The following is a 22,143-nucleotide window of genomic DNA, read 5'->3' on the forward strand; positions in this document are numbered from 1 at the left end:
TGCGCAAGCGCGGCGTGCCTGCGCAGTCTGGACCCCACAGACTTAAGCATCCGGCAGTAGCAAAGCTACTGGGGGGCAGAGGGGGCCCACCCGGAGCTACGATAATGTAACTGTATTGGCGTGCACAGCGCACCAATAGTTGAATTCTGCACAGAGCAGGGAGAATTGATCTCCCTGCTCTGCCACCCAGCTGCTATAGGCCCCTGAGCAGGCGGGGGGAGCCGTTGCCAGCAGTGGGCCCCCAGCCTGTCAACACAGGGTCAGCTGTATAGGCATCTAGCTGATGCAGCTCACCGCATTGATGAGGGAAGAGCGCTACTCTCCTTCTCCCATCATCCCCCTGTCAGCATCTGACGACACTGATGCCGACACTGACAGGGGGCACGACGACATCACTGCCCAGAGTCCGTGGTCCGGAGGTGAGCGGGAGCAGGGAGCAGCGCAGGAACCAGGAAGAAGAGAGGTGAGTATTTATATATTGTTTTTCTTTATGGGAGCTGCCTTATACTACAGAGTCTGCCTGTGGGGGGTGCTGCCTTATACTACAGAGTCTGCCTGTGGGGGGTGCTGCCTTATACTACAGGGTCTGCCTGTGGGGGGTGCTGCCTTATACTACAGAGTCTGCCTGTGGGGGGGGTGCTGCCTTATACTACAAGGTCTGCTTGTGGGGGGTGCTGCCTTATACTAAAGAGTCTGCCTGTGGGGGGGTGCTGTCTTATACTACAGAGTCTGCCTGTGGGGGGGTGCTGCCTTATACTACAAGGTCTGTTTGTGGGGGGTGCTGCCTTATACTACAGAGTCTGCCTGTGGGGGGGTGCTGCCTTATACTACAGAGTCTGCCTGTGGGGGGTGCTGCCTTATACTACAGAGTCTGCCTGTGGGGGGTGCTGCCTTATACTACAGAGTCTGCCTGTGGGGGGTGCTGCCTTATACTACAGAGTCTGCCTGTGGGGGGTGCTGCCTTATACTACAAGGTCTGCTTGTGGGGGGTGCTGCCTTATACTACAGAGTCTGCCTGTGGGGGGTGCTGCCTTATACTACAGGGTCTGTCTGTGGGGGGTGCTGCCTTATACTACAGGGTCTGCTTGTGGGGGGTGCTGCCTTATACTACAGGGTCTGCCTGTGGGGGTGCACTGCCTTATACTACTGATTGGTCGTGGCAGCCATGACCGGCAGCTGGCGAGACCAATCAGCGACTTGGATTCCATAACAGACAGAGGCCGCGACCAATGAATATCCGTGACAGACAGAAGGACAGACAGACAGAAAGACGGAAGTGACCCTTAGACAATTATATAGTAGATAAAATAATAAAAAATTACTATTTTTTTGCCTTTTAGAGATCATTTCATCTTCAACCTTTCTAATTTCCTAACAAAATAAAAATTATGTTTCAAAAATGATACAGATGTAAAGCAGACATGTGGTAAATGTTAGTTATAAATTATTTTGTGGGTCATAACTCTCTGGTTTAAGGACAAAAGAATTGAAAATTGTGAAATTTTCTAAATATTCTCCAAATTTCTGATATTTTCACAAATAAACGCAAGTCATATTACACAACTATTACTGCTATCATGAAGTTCAATGCGTCATGACGAGAAAACAAACTCAGAATCAGTGGGATCTGTCGAAACATTCCAGAGTTATAACCACATAAAGTGGCACTGGTCAGAATTGTAAAATTTGGCCTGGTCATGAAAATAAGGTATAGGGGTTAATAATAAAAAAAAAGTTTATTTGTTAAAAAAAAAAAAAAAATCCTTGCAAAAGTTACACATATCTGGTATCGCCGCTCTATACCATAAAACAATATAATTTTTGATCCCACATGCTGAAAACTGTTAAAAAAATATTAAAAACTATGCAATAATAGAAGTTTTTTTTATTCTTCGCTCAAGAAAAATGTAATAAAAAGTTATCAAAAACTTACGGTATATGTATTCCAAAATGGCACCAATAAAAGCGACAGCTCATTGCAGAAAAAAACAAGCCCTCATACAGCTCGGATTACAGAAAAAAAAAGATAGAGCCATGACAATATGATGAGCCCTAAAAAAAGAAAATAAAAAAAAAATTGTTTTCATGTAAAAAAAAAAATGTAATATATAATTAAACAAAATTTGGAGCAAAATTATATCTGATCAGTATGTCTTCAAAGCTACGATTTTTTCACCACGCCTCAGCCTGACATATCAGACTATATATTTTTTTTTTTTTGGGTGATTTTTTGATTAAAAAAAAAAATGAGTGGAACAAGGCTAGCAGACAGAACTATGCAACTTATGCCTACGAAGCTTCGATTTTTCCACCACAGATACAACAGGCCTCAGCCTGACGTAACAGACTGAGCTAAATGTGGCCCTGATTTTTTGGGGCACAACTAAATGGTGTGAAAACGTTGGCTATGACACAAAAAAAAATGTGGGCGCCCTCACATAAGATGCCTGAGACAAAAAAATTATTTTATTAGATTTGCACGCGCTTCGATTACAATGACTTGGCTGTAGTCTGCAGCGTGAACAAGCAAATACATGTAGAAATAAGGAGGCTATGGATTGCTTTAGAATAAAAGGAGCAGGTATGAGGTGAAGAAAAAAAAACTGCCACAGAAAACTGCAGCTACGTATATCTATATACATAATTGTCTAAGGGTTACTTCCGTCTGTCTGTCTGTCCTTCTGTCACAGTTATTCATTCGCTGATTGGTCTCGGCAGCTGCCTGTCATGGCTGCCGCGACCAATCAGCGACGGGCACAGTCCGATTAGTCCCTCCCCTACTCCCCTGCACTCACTGCCCGGCGCCCGCTCCATAATCCCCTCCACTCACCGCTCACACAGGGTTTATGGCAGCGGTAACGGCCCGCAGTGTAACGGGCTCCGTTACCGCTGCTATTAACCCTGTGTGTTCCCAACTATTTACTATTGATGCTGCCTATGCAGCATCAATAGTAAAAATATGTCATGTTAAAAATAATAAAAAAAACAAAAAAAAACCTGCTATACTCACCCTCCGCCGCCTTTCTCGCTCCTCGCCACGCTCCCGGGACCGCTCCATTGCAAGTGGCAGCTTCCGGTCCCGTCCCAGGGGTGGTGTGCGACAAGGACCTGCTGTGACGTCATCATAGGTCCTGCTCACACGAGCCCTGGGACCGGAAGCTGTCGCTTGCAATGGAGCGGTCCCGGGAGCGTGGCGAGGAGCGAGAAAGGCGGCGGATGGTGAGTATCGCAGGACTTCAAGGGCCTTCGGAAGGTGAGTATATGTTTATTTTTTTTAAGTCTCTATACTACGTGGCTCTGTGCTGGGCAATATACTACGTAACTGGGCAATATACTACGTAACTGGGCAATATACTACGTGGCTGGGCAATATACTGCGTGGCTGGGCAATATACTACGTGGCTGGGCAATATACTACGTGGCTGGGCAATATACTGCGTGGCTGGGCAATATACTATGTGGCTGGGCAATATACTGCGTGGCTGGGCAATATACTACGTGACTGGGCAATATACTACGTGACTGGGCAATATACCGTACTACGTGGCTCTACTATATACTATGTGGCTGGGCAATACGTGACTGGGCAATATACTACGTGGCTGGGCAATATACTGCGTGACTGCACAATATACTGCGTGGCTGGGCAATATACTACGTGGCTGGGCAATATACTGCGTGACTGCACAATATACTGCGTGGCTGGGCAATATACTACGTGGCTGGGCAATATACTACGTCACTGGGCAATATACTACGTCACTGGGCAATATACTACGTGGCTGGTCAATATACTACGTGGCTGGTCAATATACTACGTGGCTGGGCAATATGCTACGTGACTGGGCAATATACTACGTGGCTGGTCAATATACTACGTGGCTGGGCAATATGCTACGTGACTGGGCAATATACTACGTGGCTGGGCAATATACTACGTGGTTGGGCAATATACTACATGACTGGGCAATATACTACGTGGCCGGGCAATATACTATGTGGCTGGGCAATATAGTACGTAACTGGGTAATATACTACGTGGCTGGGCAATATACTACGTGGCTCTGCTATATACTACGTGACTGGGCAATATACTATGTGGCTAGGCAATATACAGGTCCTTCTCAAAAAATTAGCATATAGTGTTAAATTTCATTATTTACCATAATGTAATGATTACAATTAAACTTTCATATATTATAGATTCATTATCCACCAACTGAAATTTGTCAGGTCTTTTATTGTTTTAATACTGATGATTTTGGCATACAACTCCTGATAACCCAAAAAACCTGTCTCAATAAATTAGCATATCAAGAAAAGGTTCTCTAAACGACCTATTACCCTAATCTTCTGAATCAACTAATTAACTCTAAACACATGCAAAAGATACCTGAGGCTTTTATAAACTCCCTGCCTGGTTCATTACTCAAAACCCCCATCATGGGTAAGACTAGCGACCTGACAGATGTCAAGAAGGCCATCATTGACACCCTCAAGCAAGAGGGTAAGACCCAGAAAGAAATTTCTCAACAAATAGGCTGTTCCCAGAGTGCTGTATCAAGGCACCTCAATGGTAAGTCTGTTGGAAGGAAACAATGTGGCAGAAAACGCTGTACAACGAGAAGAGGAGACCGGACCCTGAGGAAGATTGTGGAGAAGGACCGATTCCAGACCTTGGGGAACCTGAGGAAGCAGTGGACTGAGTCTGGTGTGGAAACATCCAGAGCCACCGTGCACAGGCGTGTGCAGGAAATGGGCTACAGGTGCCGCATTCCCCAGGTAAAGCCACTTTTGAACCATAAACAGCGGCAGAGGCGCCTGACCTGGGCTACAGAGAAGCAGCACTGGACTGTTGCTAAGTGGTCCCAAGTACTTTTTTCTGATGAAAGCAAATTTTGCATGTCATTCGGAAATCAAGGTGCCAGAGTCTGGAGGAAGACTGGGGAGAAGGAAATGCCAAAATGCCTGAAGTCCAGTGTCAAGTACCCACAGTCAGTGATGGTGTGGGGTGCCATGTCAGCTGCTGGTGTTGGTCCACTGTGTTTCATCAAGGGCAGGGTCAATGCAGCTAGCTATCAGGAGATTTTGGAGCACTTCATGCTTCCATCGGCTGAAATGCTTTATGGAGATGAAGATTTCATTTTTCAGCACGACCTGGCACCTGCTCACAGTGCCAAAACCACTGGTAAATGGTTTACTGACCATGGTATTACTGTGCTCAATTGGCCTGCCAACTCTCCTGACCTGAACCCCATAGAGAATCTGTGGGATATTGTGAAGAGAAAGTTGAGAGACGCAAGACCCAACACTCTGGATGAGCTTAAGGCCGCTATTGAAGCATCCTGGGCCTCCATAACATCTCAGCAGTGTCACAGGCTGATTGCCTCCATGCCACGCCGCATTGAAGCAGTCATTTCTGCCAAAGGATTCCCGACCAAGTATTGAGTGCATAACTGAACATTATTATTTGTTGTTTTTTTTGTTTGTTATTAAAAAACACTTTTATTTGATTGGATGGGTGAAATATGCTAATTTATTGAGACATGTTTTTTGGGTTATCAGGAGTTGTATGCCAAAATCATCAGTATTAAAACAATAAAAGACCTGACAAATTTCAGTTGGTGGATAATGAATCTATAATATATGAAAGTTTAATTGTAATCATTACATTATGGTAAATAATGAAATTTAACACTATATGCTAATTTTTTGAGAAGGACCTGTACTGTGTGGCTGGGCAATATACTATGTGACTGGGCAATATACCGTACTACGTGGCTCTGCTATATACTATGTGGCTGGGCAATATACTACGTGACTGGGCAATATGCTACGTGACTGGGCAATATACTGCGTGGCTGGGCAATATACTACGTGGCTGGGCAATATACTATGTGGCTGGGCAATATACTACGTGGCTGGGCAATATACTATGTAACTGGGTAATATACTACGTGGCTGGGCAATATACTATGTGGCTGGGCAATATACTACGTGGCTCTGCTATATGCTACGTGACTGGGCAATATACTATGTGGCTGGGCAATATACTACGTGGCTCTGCTATATACTACGTGACTGGGCAATATACTATGTGGCTAGGCAATATACCGTACTACGTGGCTCTGCTATATACTATGTGGCTGGGCAATACGTGACTGGGCAATATACTACGTGGCAGGGCAATATACTATGTGGCTAGGCAATATACTGCGTGGCTGGGCAATATACTATGTGACTGGGCAATATACTACGTGGCTGGGCAATATACTATGTGGCTGGGCAATATACTACGTGACTGGGCAATATACTGCGTGGCTGGGCAATATACTATGTGACTGGGCAATATACCGTACTACGTGGCTCTGCTATATACTATGTGGCTGGGCAATACGTGACTGGGCAATATACTACGTGGCAGGGCAATATACTATGTGGCTAGGCAATATACTGCGTGGCTGGGCAATATACTATGTGACTGGGCAATATACTACGTGGCTGGGCAATATACTATGTGGCTGGGCAATATACTACGTGACTGGGCAATATACTGCGTGGCTGGGCAATATACTATGTGACTGGGCAATATACCGTACTACGTGGCTCTGCTATATACTATGTGGCTGGGCAATACGTGACTGCGCAATATACTACATGGCTGGGCAATATACTACGTGACTGGGCAATATACTACGTGACTGGGCAATATACTACGTGGCTGGGCAATATACTACGTGACTCGGCAATATACTACGTGACTGGGCAATATACTACGTGACTGGGCAATATACTACGTGGCTGGGCAATATACTACGTGACTGGGCAATATACTACGTGACTGGGCAATATACTACGTGGCTGGGCAATATACTACGTGACTGGGCAATATACTACGTGACTGGGCAATATACTACGTGACTGGGCAATATACTACGTGGCTGGGCAATATACTACGTGGCTGGGCAATATACTACGTGGCTGGGCAATATACTACTTGGCTGGGCAATATACTACGTGACTGGGCAATATACTACGTGACTGGGCAATATACTACGTGACTGGGCAATATACTATGTGACTGGGCAATATACTACGTGACTGGGCAATATACTACGTGACTGGGCAATATACTACGTGGCTGGGCAATATACTACGTGACTGGGCAATATACTACATGACTGGACAATATACTACGTTGCTGGGCAATATACTATGTGGCTGGGCAATATACTACGTGACTGGGCAATATACTACGTGGGCTGTGCAATATACTATGTGACTGGGCAATATACTACGTGGCTGGGCAATATACTACGTTGCTGGGCAATATACTATGTGGCTGGGCAATATACTACGTGACTGGGCAATATACTACGTGGCTGGGCAATATACTACGTGGCTGGGCAATATACTACGTGACTGGGCAATATACTACGTGGCTGGGCAATATACTACGTGACTGGGCAATATACTACGTGGCTGGGCAATATACTACGTGACTGGGCAATATACTACGTGACTGGGCAATATACTACGTGGCTGGGCAATATACTACGTGGCTGGGCAATATACTACGTGGACATGCATATTCTAGAACACCCGATACGTTAGAATGGGGCCACCATCTAGTAATAATAATAATAACTCATGAAGTGAGATGGCCAGCAATGCAGTGATGAAGAGCAGCCGCTAGAGGGAGCGCTTTAGAAATGGTTCCGGAGTCTTATTTTCTACTTGGTCCCCAATCACCTTTGTGAATGCAGAAGCCATGTGTCATCCGGGCACTGCAGGAGAGGCGCACGGAGCACATTGCAGAGGTTTGTCCCGCTGGCGCCCCGTAGTCAGCTGACGGCCGCAGGTCATGTGATAGCGGCAGAGCAGGAAGCAGCGGTCGCGCTGTAGAGGAGGCGCTGTCATCTGCTATGTGCTCTGCAGCGCTGTGATTCTCCGCGTCTTCCGTCCTCTCCGCAGGTATCCGCCGGCTCTGAGGCTTCTGCTGGGCGTGTGCTGTGGCCGGAGCCTGGGACAGGGCTGTCCGAGATAGCGAGGCATTCAGCCATTGCACTGTTATGTGGGTCCTGAGGCTGGCGCTGTGTTATGGGGGCTCCCGAGGCTGGCGCTGTGTTATGGGGGCTCCCGAGGCTGGCGCCGTGTTATGGGGGTACTGAGGCTGGCGCTGTGTTATGGGGGCTCCCGAGGCTGACGCTGTGTTATGGGGGCTCCCGAGGCTGGCACTGTGTTATGTGGGTCCTGAGGCTGGTGCTGTGTTATGGGGGCTCCCGAGGCTGGCGCCGTGTTATGGGGGCTCCCGAGGCTGGTGCTGTGTTATGGGGGCTCCCGAGGCTGGCGCCGTGTTATGGGGGCTCCCGAGGCTGGCGCCGTGTTATGGGGGCTCCCGAGGCTGGCGCCGTGTTATGGGGGCTCCCGAGGCTGGCGCCGTGTTATGGGGGCTCCCGAGGCTGGCGCCGTGTTATGGGGGCTCCCGAGGCTGGCGCCGTGTTATGGGGGCTCCCGAGGCTGGCGCCGTGTTATGGGGGCTCCCGAGGCTGGCGCCGTGTTATGGGGGCTCCCGAGGCTGGCACTGTGTTATGGGGGCTCCCGAGGCTGGCGCTGTGTTATGGGGGCTCCCGAGGCTGGCGCCGTGTTATGGGGGTACTGAGGCTGGCGCTGTGTTATGGGGGCTCCCGAGGCTGGCGCTGTGTTATGGGGGCTCCCGAGGCTGGCACTGTGTTATGTGGGTCCTGAGGCTGGTGCTGTGTTATGGGGGCTCCCGAGGCTGGCGCCGTGTTATGGGGGCTCCCGAGGCTGGCGCCGTGTTATGGGGGCTCCCGAGGCTGGCGCCGTGTTATGGGGGCTCCCGAGGCTGGCGCCGTGTTATGGGGGCTCCCGAGGCTGGCGCCGTGTTATGGGGGCTCCCGAGGCTGGCGCCGTGTTATGGGGGCTCCCGAGGCTGGCGCCGTGTTATGGGGGCTCCCGAGGCTGGCGCCGTGTTATGGGGCTCCTGATGCTGGCGCCGTGTTATGGGGGCTCCCGAGGCTGGTGCTGTGTTATTGGGGCTCCCGAGGCTCGCGCTGTGTTATGGGGGGTCCTGAGGCTGGCGCTGTGTTATGGGGGCTCCCGAGGCTGGCGCTGTGTTAAGGGGGCTCCCGAGGCTGGCTGTTATGTAGGCAATCCAGTGACACAGTGTGCCAGCAATCAGAGCACATACAGTGATCTGACAATAACCCAAAAAACAATAGAACGAGCTCTGAGACGTGGAATCTCTGCAGACTGCAATACCTGAACCTATCCTAAACACAACTAAAGGCAGCTGTGGATTGCGCCTGACACTACCTATGCAACTCGGCACTGCCTGAGGAGCTGACTAGCCTGAAGATAGAAAAACAAGCCTGACTTGCCTCAGAGAAATACCCCAAAGGAAAAGGCAGCCCCCCACATATAATGACTGTTAGCAAGATGAAAAGACAAACGTAGGGATGAAATAGATTCAGCAAAGTGAGGCCCGATATTCTAGATAGAGCGAGGATAGCAAAGAGAACTTTGCAGTCTACAAAAAACCCTAAAGCAAAAAACCACGCAAAGGGGGCAAAAAGACCCACCGTGCCGAACTAACGGCACGGCGGTACACCCTTTGCGTCTCAGAGCTTCCAGCAAAACGAATTAACAAGCTGGACAGAAAAAGTAGCAACAAAAGCAAAGAAGCACTTATCTAAGCAGAGCAGCAGGCCACAGGAAAGATCCAGAAGCTCAGATCCAACACTGGAACATTGACAAGGAGCAAGGAAGACAGAATCAGGTGGAGTTAAATAACAAAGCAGCCAACGAGCTCACCAGAACACCTGAGGGAGGAAGCTCAGAAGCTGCAATACCACTTGTGACCACAGGAGTGAATTCAGCCACAGAATTCACAACAGTACCCCCCCCCTTGAGGAGGGGTCACCGAACCCTCACCAGAGCCCCCAGGCCGACCAGGATGAGCCACATGAAAGGCACGAACAAGATCTGGAGCATGGACATCAGAGGCAAAAACCCAGGAATTATCTTCCTGAGCATAACCCTTCCATTTAACCAGATTCTGGAGTTTCCGTCTAGAAACACGAGAATCCAAAATTTTCTCCACAATATACTCCAATTCCCCCTCCACCAAAACCGGGGCAGGAGGCTCAACAGATGGAACCATAGGTGCCACGTATCTCCGCAACAACGACCTATGGAATACATTATGTATGGAAAAGGAGTCTGGGAGGGTCAGACGAAAAGACACAGGATTGAGAATCTCAGAAATCCTATACGGACCAATAAAACGTGGTTTAAATTTAGGAGAGGAAACCTTCATAGGAATATGACGAGAAGATAACCAAACCAGATCCCCAACACGAAGTCGGGGACCCACACGGCGTCTGCGATTAGCGAAAAGTTGAGCCTTCTCCTGGGACAAGGTCAAATTGTCCACTACCTGAGTCCAGATCTGCTGCAACCTGTCCACCACAGAATCCACACCAGGACAGTCCGAAGACTCAACCTGTCCTGAAGAGAAACGAGGATGGAACCCAGAATTGCAGAAAAATGGAGAGACCAAGGTAGCCGAGCTGGCCCGATTATTAAGGGCGAACTCAGCCAACGGCAAAAAGGACACCCAATCATCCTGGTCTGCAGAAACAAAACATCTCAGATATGTTTCCAAGGTGTGATTGGTTCGTTCGGTCTGGCCATTAGTCTGAGGATGGAAAGCCGAGGAAAAAGATAGGTCAATGCCCATCCTACCACAAAAGGCTCGCCAAAACCTCGAGACAAACTGGGAACCTCTGTCAGAAACAATATTCTCAGGAATGCCATGCAAACGAACCACATGCTGGAAGAACAAAGGCACCAAATCAGAGGAGGAAGGCAATTTAACCAAGGGCACCAGATGGACCATTTTAGAAAAGCGATCACAGACCACCCAAATGACTGACATCTTTTGAGAAACGGGAAGGTCAGAAATGAAATCCATCGAAATATGTGTCCAAGGCCTCTTTGGGACCGGCAAGGGCAAAAGCAACCCACTGGCACGTGAACAGCAGGGCTTAGCCCGAGCACAAATCCCACAGGACTGCACAAAAGTACGTACATCCCGTGACAGAGATGGCCACCAGAAGGATTTAGCCACTAACTCTCTGGTACCAAAGATTCCAGGATGACCAGCCAACACCGAACAATGAAGTTCAGAGATAACTTTACTAGTCCACCTATCAGGGACGAACAGTTTCTCCGCCGGACAACGATCAGGTTTATTCGCCTGAAATTTTTGCAACACTCGCCGCAAATCAGGGGAGATGGCAGACACAATAACTCCTTCCTTGAGGATACTCGCCGGCTCAGATGAACCCGGAGAGTCGGGCACAAAACTCCTAGACAGAGCATCCGCCTTCACATTTTTAGAGCCCGGAAGGTACGAAATCACAAAATCGAAGCGGGCAAAAAATAACGACCAACGGGCCTGTCTAGGATTCAAGCGCTTGGCAGACTCGAGATAAGTAAGGTTCTTATGATCAGTCAATACCACCACGCGATGCTTAGCTCCTTCAAGCCAATGACGCCATTCCTCGAATGCCCACTTCATGGCCAGCAACTCTCGGTTGCCCACATCATAATTACGCTCAGCAGCCGAAAACTTCCTGGAAAAAAAAGCACATGGTTTCAACACTGAGCAACCAGAACCTCTCTGTGACAAAACCGCCCCTGCTCCAATCTCAGAAGCATCAACCTCGACCTGGAACGGAAGAGAAACATCAGGTTGACACAACACAGGGGCAGAACAAAAACGACGCTTCAACTCCGGAAAAGCTTCCACAGCAGCAGAAGACCAATTAACCAAATCAGCACCCTTCTTGGTCAAATCGGTCAATGGTTTGGCAATGCTAGAAAAATTACAGATGAAGCGACGATAAAAATTAGCAAAGCCCAGGAACTTTTGCAGACTTTTCAGAGATGTCGGCTGAGTCCAATCCTGGATGGCTTGGACCTTAACCGGATCCATCTCGATAGTAGAAGGGGAAAAGATGAACCCCAAAAATGAAACCTTCTGCACACCGAAGAGACACTTTGATCCCTTCACAAACAAAGAATTAGCACGCAGGACCTGGAAAACCATTCTGACCTGCTTCACATGAGAGTCCCAATCATCTGAGAAGATCAAAATGTCATCCAAGTAAACAATCAGGAATTTATCCAGATACTCACGGAAGATGTCATGCATAAAAGACTGAAACACAGATGGAGCATTGGCAAGTCCGAACGGCATCACTAGATACTCAAAATGACCCTCGGGCGTATTAAATGCAGTTTTCCATTCATCTCCTTGCCTGATTCTCACCAGATTATACGCACCACGAAGATCTATCTTAGTGAACCAACTAGCCCCCTTAATCCGAGCAAACAAGTCAGATAACGATGGCAAGGGGTACTGAAATTTAACAGTGATTTTATTAAGAAGGCGGTAATCAATACACGGTCTCAGCGAACCATCCTTCTTGGCTACAAAAAAGAACCCTGCTCCCAGTGGTGATGACGATGGGCGAATATGTCCCTTCTCCAGGGATTCCTTCACATAACTGCGCATAGCGGCGTGTTCAGGCACGGATAAATTAAATAATCGACCTTTTGGGATTTTACTACCAGGAATCAAATTGATAGCACAATCACAATCCCTATGCGGAGGTAGGGCATCGGACTTGGGCTCTTCAAATACATCCTGATAATCAGACAAGAACTCTGGGACCTCAGAAGGAGTGGATGACGAAATAGACAAAAATGGAACATCACCATGTACCCCCTGACAACCCCAGCTGGATACCGACATAGAGTTCCAATCCAATACTGGATTATGGGTTTGCAGCCATGGCAACCCCAACACGACCACATCATGCAGATTATGTAGCACCAGAAAGCGAATAACTTCCTGATGTGCAGGAGCCATGCACATGGTCAGCTGGGCCCAGTACTGAGGTTTATTCTTGGCCAAAGGTGTAGCATCAATTCCTCTCAACGGAATAGGACACCGCAAAGGCTCCAAGAAAAACCCACAACGTTTAGCATAATCCAAATCCATCAGATTCAGGGCAGCGCCTGAATCCACAAACGCCATGACAGAATACGATGACAAAGAGCATATCAAAGTAATGGACAGAAGGAATTTGGATTGTACAGTACCAATGACGGCAGACCTATCGAACCGCTTAGTACGCTTAGGACAATCAGAAATAGCATGAGTGGAATCACCACAGTAGAAACACAGACCATTCAGACGTCTGTGTTCTTGCCGTTCAACTCTGGTCATAGTCCTATCGCACTGCATAGGCTCAGGTTTAATCTCAGACAATACCGCCAGATGGTGCACAGATTAACGCTCGCGCAAGCGTCGACCGATCTGAATGGCCAAAGACATAGACTCATTCAAACCAGTAGGCATAGGAAAACCCACCATGACATCCTTAAGGACTTCAGAGAGACCCTTTCTGAACAAAGCTGCCAGCGCAGATTCATTCCACAGAGTGAGTACTGACCACTTCCTAAATTTCTGACAATATACTTCTATATCATCCTGGCCCTGGCACAAAGCCAGCAAATTTTTCTCAGCCTGATCCACTGAATTAGGCTCATCGTAAAGTAATCCGAGCGCCAGGAAAAACGCATTGACATTACTCAATGCAGGGTCTCCTGGCGCAAGAGAAAATGCCCAGTCCTGAGGGTCGCCGCGCAAAAAAGAAATAATAATCAAAACCTGTTGAATAGGATTACCAGAAGAATGAGGTTTCAAGGCCAGAAATAGTTTACAATTATTTTTGAAATTAAGAAACTTAGTTCTATCACCAAAAAACAAATCAGGAATAGGAATTCTTGGTTCTAACATAGATTTCTGATCAATAGTATCTTGAATCCTTTGTACATTTATAACGAGATTATCCATTGAAGAGCACAGACCCTGAATATCCATGTCCACACCTGTGTCCTGAAACACCCAAATGTCTAGGGGAAAAAAAAGACTGAACACAGAGCTGAGAAAAAAAAATGATGTCAGAACTTCTTTTTTCCCTCTATTGAGAATCATTAGTTTGGCTCCTTGTACTGTTATGATGGCAATCCAGTGACACAGTGTGCCAGCAATCAGAGCACATACAGTGATCTGACAATAACCCAAAAACAATAGAACGAGCTCTGAGACGTGGAATCTCTGTAGACCGCAATACCTGAACCTATCCTAAACACAACTAAAGGCAGCTGTGGATTGCGCCTGACACTACCTATGCAACTCGGCACAGCCTGAGGAGCTGACTAGCCTGAAGATAGAAAAACAAGCCTGACTTGCCTCAGAGAAATACCCCAAAGGAAAAGGCAGCCCCCCACATATAATGACTGTTAGCAAGATGAAAAGACAAACGTAGGGATGAAATAGATTCAGCAAAGTGAGGCCCGATATTCTAGATAGAGCGAGGATAGCAAAGAGAACTTTGCAGTCTACAAAAAACCCTAAAGCAAAAAACCACGCAAAGGGGGCAAAAAGACCCACCGTGCCGAACTAACGGCACGGCGGTGCACCCTTTGCGTCTCAGAGCTTCCAGCAAAACGAATTAACAAGCTGGACAGAAAAAGTAGCAACAAAAGCAAAGAAGCACTTATCTAAGCAGAGCAGCAGGCCACAGGAAAGATCCAGAAGCTCAGATCCAACACTGGAACATTGACAAGGAGCAAGGAAGACAGAATCAGGTGGCGTTAAATAACAAAGCAGCCAACGAGCTCACCAAAACACCTGAGGGAGGAAGCTCAGAAGCTGCAGTACCACTTGTGACCACAGGAGTGAATTCAGCCACAGAATTCACAACAGCTGGCGCTGTGTTATGGGGGCTCCCGAGGCTGGCGCTGTGTTATGGGGGCTCCCGAGGCTGGCGCTGTGTTATGGGGGCTCCCGAGGCTGGTGCCGTGTTATGGGGGCTCCCGAGGCAGGTGCCTTGTTATGGGGGTCCCGAGGCTGGCACCGTGTTATGGGGGTCCTGAGGCTGGCGCTGTGTTATGGGAGCTCCCGAGGCTGGTGTCGTGTTATGGGGCTCGCGCTGTGTTATGAGGGCTCCCGAGGCTGGCGCTGTGTTATGGGGGTCCCGAGGCTGGCACCGTGTTATGGGGGTCCTGAAGCTGGCGCTGTGTTATGGGGGCTCCCAAGGCTGGTGTCGTGTTATGGGGCTTGCGCTGTGTTATGGGGGCTCCCGAGGCTGGCGCTGTGTTATGGGGGCTCCCGAGGCTGGCGCTGTGTTATGGGGGCTCCCGAGGCTGGCGCTGTGTTATGGGGGCTCCCGAGGCTGACGCTGTGTTATGGGGGCTCCCGAGGCTGGCGCTGTGTTATGGGGGCTCCCGAGGCTGGCGCCGTGTTATGGGGGTCCCGAGGCTGGCGCTGTGTTATGGGGGCTCCCGAGGCTGGCGCTGTGTTATGGGGGCTCCCGAGGCTGGCGCCGTGTTATGGGGGTCCCGAGGCTGGCGCCGTGTTATGGGGGCTCCCGAGGCTGGCGCCGTGTTATGGGGGCTCCCGAGGCTGGCGCCGTGTTATGGGGGTCCCGAGGCTGGCGCTGTGTTATGGGGGCTCCCGAGGCTGGCGCCGTGTTATGGGGGCTCCCGAGGCTGGCGCCGTGTTAACAGGATAATTTTTTTTTTTTTAATATCCCTTGATTTTCTTTAATATGTTTATTTTGAGTCAAAATCTGCCTCTTCCATGCTCCATGTGTGATAGAAAGCGTAGAAGGAGTTAACAATCATTATTACACAAACAGGGAAATTGCCACACATCCTATTACCAGTATTTCCAGTGTTGCATTGACCTGATTGACTCATTTTTTTATTTTTCCTTTACATTAGCGTGGCTTTTGTTTCATTTGTTTTCACAGATGTGTTGATTTAACTTTTCAATAAATGTTACAAATATGTGTGGACGCCGGGGGTTGGAAACATTCGGTCCGGTAATGATGACCAGTCCCTTGGATAAGTAATCAGGATCGGAGTAGTGGACAACCCCTTTAAATTAAAGGAGGGAAGTGGCAGCTTATCTTCTGTGCCCATGTTAGTTTCTCCCCAGGTCTCGGCTCCTGTTCCTGCCTCCGTCGGGAGCTTCTTTCTGCAGCCCGGAGAGTCAGGATTTACACAGATTAGGGCCATTGAGAACAGCGAGTCCAAAATCTACAACTTTAGACTCGCGCCTCCTTTTTTAAGTTGTACACATTGTACCAATGGCTCCGATGGGGGGGGGATCACACACTTCTCCTTTGCATAAAGCTTTTTACTGCAGAAGTGAATTTTCAACGATGATGGTAATTTCCAAAATATGAGAACGCTGGCTGCCGGCTCTAAACCCAGGTACAATCGACACGTGTGTACAATGGAAAGCCGATGTGCCGCCCTAACATAATAATTCTGCTTCCTCCCTAGTTGCATTCTGAAGTCATAAATGGCCTCCGAGAGTGAAGACATGGGCGACAAGCCGGCTCCAAGCATCCCCAAACTGCAGTTCGTCCCCTTTGCCAGTGCTCTGGACGCAGGTTTTTGGCATCAGCTGACACAGAAGAAACTGAATGAATACCGGCTGGACGAATCGGCCAAACCCATCAAGAGCCATTACTACAACGGTAAGAGCGGGGATTGTCTCCTGTTATTCGGGCGCAGACATTAATGCCGGCTCACTTTTGTGCCACTGTTTAATAAACTAAAGAAGCGGCAGTTTATTAATGGCCGTACGTGAGGAAAGTGTAAAATGGAGAGTCGGCAATTTATTACACCACTTACGGGTGGCTGAAAGAGCGCATTACCGTATATGTAATCAGAGGGCTTGTCTACCTGTTGTGTGTTTGTTTTTTGTTTTTTTTTTCTTTTTCGATAAAAATATTTTTTTTCAATTGGGTTCCATTAAAAGTTTGCACCGTTTTTAGGTTTTTCAGGCGCCCCTCTAACACTTCTTCCTGTTATCGGCTTTATCCATTGTTATTTGCATCTGTTCCTGGGAAAGCTGGGTCCTTGGAAAATTCTCTACATTGGAAAGCGTGCCACCCAGCTTTTCTAGGAAGTGGTAACATATATCTATCTATATATAGATATATATATATATATATATCTATATATAGATATATCTATATATAGATAGATAGATAATAATTTTTCATATTTTATGCCATACATTTTTGGTTTACATGTTTGAGAAAATGTAACATTACAGGGGTATTCCCATCTCCAAGACCCCCAATCTGTAGTAGGTATAATATTATTATTATATACCTCCAATTAGAAATGTAGTATAGTTCTTCTGATTCACTATGTCGCTTACCTCATGTGCAGGCATTGCAATAGCTTAGGTATCCATGGTTACGAGCACTAACAGCTGTCACTATATTATTGGTTGTAACCATGGATACCTAAGCTACTGCAATGCCCTGCATCTGGTGTTAATGATATGTCCAATGAGAAGAACTATATTACATTTCTAATTGGGGGCATTTGTTAGTAATAATATTATTATTGCATCTTTTACATATTTGTATAGGATCTTGAAGATGGGATCACCCGTTTAATACTTGACATATTTATAATTGTGTTTTGTTTTTTTTTTTTCTTGTTTTTTTTTATATGATACTTTCCCTGTAAACGAACCTTATGGGGCTCTGTCATCAGGTGATCCTGCTGGGCTTCCAACTCGACTCACTTTGGAGTTCAGCGCTTTTGACATGTAAGTCTCTTGGTACAGAAATGCAGCCACATAGACTCTAAGCACAGAGGTTGTCCCATGACCAGCATTTATGGCCCATCCATAGGGTAGGTAATAACTGGCCAGACCCCCCGTTGATCCTGACAATAGGATGCCCCGGACCGCTCTATTCACAGTCTATGGGAGCTTTGCACAGTATACACTACTCCTATGCAGCCATAGAAGTGAATGGAGAAGTTGTGACGCATTGGCACCAGCCTGCCTCATCACTTGTTCTTGGGATTGCCGGGGGCATATATTTATCACCTGCACTCTGGATACTAGAAGTAAAAGAAAAAAAAAATATTAAAAAAGAATCTGAAAGTTCAAATCATCCCCCTCCTTTTCCCCATTGTAAATAAAGCAATAATAATAAAAAAAAAATACACATTTGTTATCGTCCGATCTATCAAAATGAAGAAGAATTAATCTGATCAGTAACAACATTGCAATAACAGGTGATCAAAACATTGTATCTACACCAAAATAGTATTAATAATTACATCAGCTCGATACCCAAACAATAAGCCATCACCCAGCTCCAGATCACTAAAAATAAACATGTTACGGGTCTTGGAAAAGGCGGAAAATACAGCTTTTTTGTTTTTATTTTTTTTATTTTTTACAAACTTTGAATATTTTTTTCACCACTTAAAAAAGAACCTAGACATGTTTAGTAACTCAAACTCGTAATGACCTGGGGAATAATAACGGCATATCAATAATAACGGCATGTCAGTTTTAGCATTTGGTGAACATGGTTAAAAAAAGATGGCATTTATATTGCAATTTCACTGCACTTGGAATTTTTTTTCCTGTTTTCCAGTACACCAAATGGTATAACCAATGGTGCTGTTCAAAAGTACAACTCGTCCCACAAAAAACAAGCCGTCGCATGGCCATATTGATGGAAAAATACAATAAGTTATGGCTCTGGGAAGAAGGGGAGCGAAATACGAAAACTGAAAATCCCAAGGTCCTTAAAAGGAACCTGTCACCCCCAAAATGGAAGGTGAGCTAAGCCCATCGGTATCAGGGGCTTATCTACAGGATTCTGGAATACTGTAAATAAGCCCCCGATGTATCCTGAAAGAGGAGAAAAAGAGGTTAGATTATACTCACCCAGGGGCGGTCTGATCCGATGGGCGTCGCGGTCCGGTCCGGGGCCTCCCATCTTCTTACGATGACGTCCTCTTCTGGTCTTCGCTGCGGCTCCGGCGCAGACGTACTTTGTCTGTCCTGTTGAGGGCAGAGCAAAGTACTGCAGTGCGCAGGCACCGGGAAAGGTCATAGAGGCCCAGCGCCTGCGCATTGCAGTACGGTGCTCTGTCCTCAACAGGGCAGACATAGTACGCCTGCGCAGGAGCCACGGCAGGAAGACAAGAAGAGGACGTCATCTGATGAAGATGGGAGGCCCCGGACCGGACCGCGACACCCATCGGACGGCCCGCCCAGGTGAGTATAATCTAACCTCTTTTTCTCATCTTTCAGGATACATCGGGGGCTTATCTACAGCATTACAGAATGCTGTAGATAAGCCCCTGATGCCGGTGGGCTTAGCTCATCTTCGATTTTGGGGGTGACAGGTTCCCTTTAATAGCTGATTTTTGGTTACTTTTAAAATGTCTGGTTTTCTTGGATGCACAAAGGACGGTGATGGACCAGAAGGTGCAGAAAAGTCATTTCTACTTCTTCACTGTCATAATCTTTGGAGAGTTAATTTTCCAGCCAGCAGTGCCAATCATATTCATAGGTGACATAACCAGTTATATTGTCCATTACCAATCCACCTGCAGTCACTTCATGGATGTCACTGTCATTGCTGAATGAAAAAATCCTTGTTTTTATATATGTTTCACTACATGGAATGATAGTGTGGCATTAATGAGTCCCTGTGATGGGTTCTGTTTCTCTTCTTGTTCTCCTGGTTTATACAGTATATGAAGTTAGGAATAGTGAAGTTAGGAAAAGAGCGAACGTGCTGATGCTCGAAAAATATGTTGAGTCCCCGCGGCTGCATGTCCCACAGCTGATCAACAAATGCATGGATTGCCTGTTTGTTTGTTACAAATGTGTGTACTCTTTTGTTTTTACATAAATGTATTTTTTTTCAAATTTTTTTAATTTTTTTAACTGTTTTTTTTTTTTTTCCCCATTTGCCCCAGGATCGGACATCAACTTAACACTGACTAATTCTCTGCAATGCTTTCGCAAAATCATTTCACCCTACGAACAAGATATATATTTTTTTCTTTCGTCAAGTAATTGGCACACCTTTTAGATTGGCCGATAATTGGAAAGCGAGTTTTCTTAGGAGCTGAATCCACACCATACCCAGAAAATGCTAACTTTTACAGAGCCGACATCTGCCTCTGCGTATTGCCATGTCTGATAAAGTCCGATCTACTAAAATAGAAAATCAATTAACCGTACAGTTAATAGCATAAAGAGAAAATTAAAATGCCACAATTGGTCTCCGCAACTCCACCCAAAATTGTAATAACAAGTGATCAAAACCTCATCTACCCAGAAATGCTACCGGTAAAAAAAAATTGTCAGCGCGCCATGCAACAAAACAAGGGCCCCACACAGCTCCATTGGTGTAGTAATGAAAAATTGTCTAAGGGTTTTTCCGTCTGTCTGTCTGTCCTGGAAATCCCGGCTCTCTGATTGGTCGAGGCCGCCAGGCCTCGACCAATCAGAGACCGGCACAGCATCGACGTAGAAATCCCGCGTCTCTGATTGGTCGAGGCCACCAGGCCTCGACCAATCAGCAACGGGCACAGCGACGATGATGTCATAAAGGACGTAGACATCCCGCGTCTCTGATTGGTCGAGGCCGCCAGGCCTCGACCAATCAGCAACGGGCACAGCGACGATAATGTCACCATGGTTGCCATGGCGATGATGATGTCATAAAGGTTGCCTCGACCAATCAGCGACGGGCACAGCGACGATGATGTCATAAAGGACGTAGACATCTCACGTTTCTGATTCAGCGACGGGCACAGTATCGACGTAGATGTCATAATGGTTGCCATGGCGACGATGATGTCATAAAGGTTGCCTCGACCAATCAGCGACGGGCACAGTCTGCCGCGAATTCTGGAATCATCATTGTCTATATACTACGGGGACATGCATATTCTAGAATACCCGATGCATTAGAATCGGGCCACAGTCTAGTGTATATATATATATATATATATATATATATATATATATATATATATATATATATATATATATATATATATATATATATATATATATACATATATACATATATATATATATATATATATATATATATATATATATATATATATATACACACACACAATTTTTTTATTTATATATTATTATTTTTTTAACTACAACTGATCTTGTATAAAAATAAGCCCTAATACGGCCATGGGGACGTAAGAATGTTGAGGGAGGATCTAAAGTGATCCTTCACGGTTAACTCAGTGATTTCCAAATTAATCTACAGGGCGTTGCCGGCAACTGAAAATGACCAGACGGAGACGTGTGTCTCTGTTTGGGGGGATTGAGCAGATCTCTGAGCCCCCGTTTGTTGTGTACTTTTTCATAATCTTAGAAGTTATACTTCAACCAATCAGCATAAGAACACACTTACAGCACTTAACCTATAAGAATGCAGTAAAAACTTAACCCATGAGGATACAGAAAAACTGGAAACTACATATATGGTCGTGTCTTCTTGGCATACAAAAAGCATACCAACAGGTGCCTCAGGGTCCTGTATAGCGATACACCCCCGAGTCTGTTATCTGGTTCAAGAGAACACTCTGGCCTTGTAGCAGAACATAAACAATAGCCTAGTTGAATAACTTGTGAACAACAAGATAAAGTTACTTCATAACAACTATAACCTTTTACCTAATAACAGAATTTATCTTTAAGCAACAAGAAAATGGAGTCAAAAGCACAAAATGGAGAATCTTTCTTAATTTGTTCCTTCACAAGAATAAATAATGTTTGTTTTATAACTTGGGTAATTGTTGTACATTAGAAAGTCCTGAGACTTTCTGATTTAATTTGTTTTAATTTCTTTCCAGTTGCAAGACATTAGCTTTCTATTTGTGTAAAGGAACGTTTTCGTCTGCCTCCGGTGATTTAAAGTCCATTTAGGAATAATTAAAATGGCTGCCATAATGAGCCGCTGATTTTGTACTCCTCGATGCTTTCTGAAATGAGTCTTTAGAAAGAAAAAAAAAAAAAAAGTGCAGAACCGCTTAAGCATTATTGTTTTTATTTAATTTAGATCCCAAGCCTTGCCTGTGTTGGTAATAAGATCTTGTTGCTGCATTTTCCTTGACCACCCTTCTTTTAATTGCCATTCTGTCGCGCCTTTGTGTTGT

The 22,143-nt window shown here is 46.3% G+C and overlaps 1 protein-coding gene across 3 annotated transcripts in view; it reads left to right on the forward strand.

The window, feature by feature from the left end:
• Window positions 1-7,857: 7,857 nt before the first annotated feature.
• The window catches only part of ATG7 (autophagy related 7), a 203,711-nt gene continuing 189,425 nt past the window's right edge, over window positions 7,858-22,143 (forward strand). For 2 of the 3 annotated variants that reach the window (XM_069736767.1, XM_069736769.1), the window contains exons 1-3: window positions 7,858-7,974; window positions 16,453-16,649; window positions 17,686-17,740. In XM_069736767.1, coding sequence (XP_069592868.1) covers window positions 16,472-16,649; window positions 17,686-17,740 — 233 coding nt within the window. In that variant the 5' untranslated portion in view covers window positions 7,858-7,974; window positions 16,453-16,471. The remainder of the gene's footprint in view (window positions 7,975-16,452; window positions 16,650-17,685; window positions 17,741-22,143) is intronic. The other variant, XM_069736768.1, reaches the window with a different exon arrangement.

The sequence above is a fragment of the Ranitomeya imitator genome, chromosome 8, assembly GCF_032444005.1.
Source record: "Ranitomeya imitator isolate aRanImi1 chromosome 8, aRanImi1.pri, whole genome shotgun sequence".
NCBI lineage: Eukaryota > Metazoa > Chordata > Amphibia > Anura > Dendrobatidae > Ranitomeya > Ranitomeya imitator.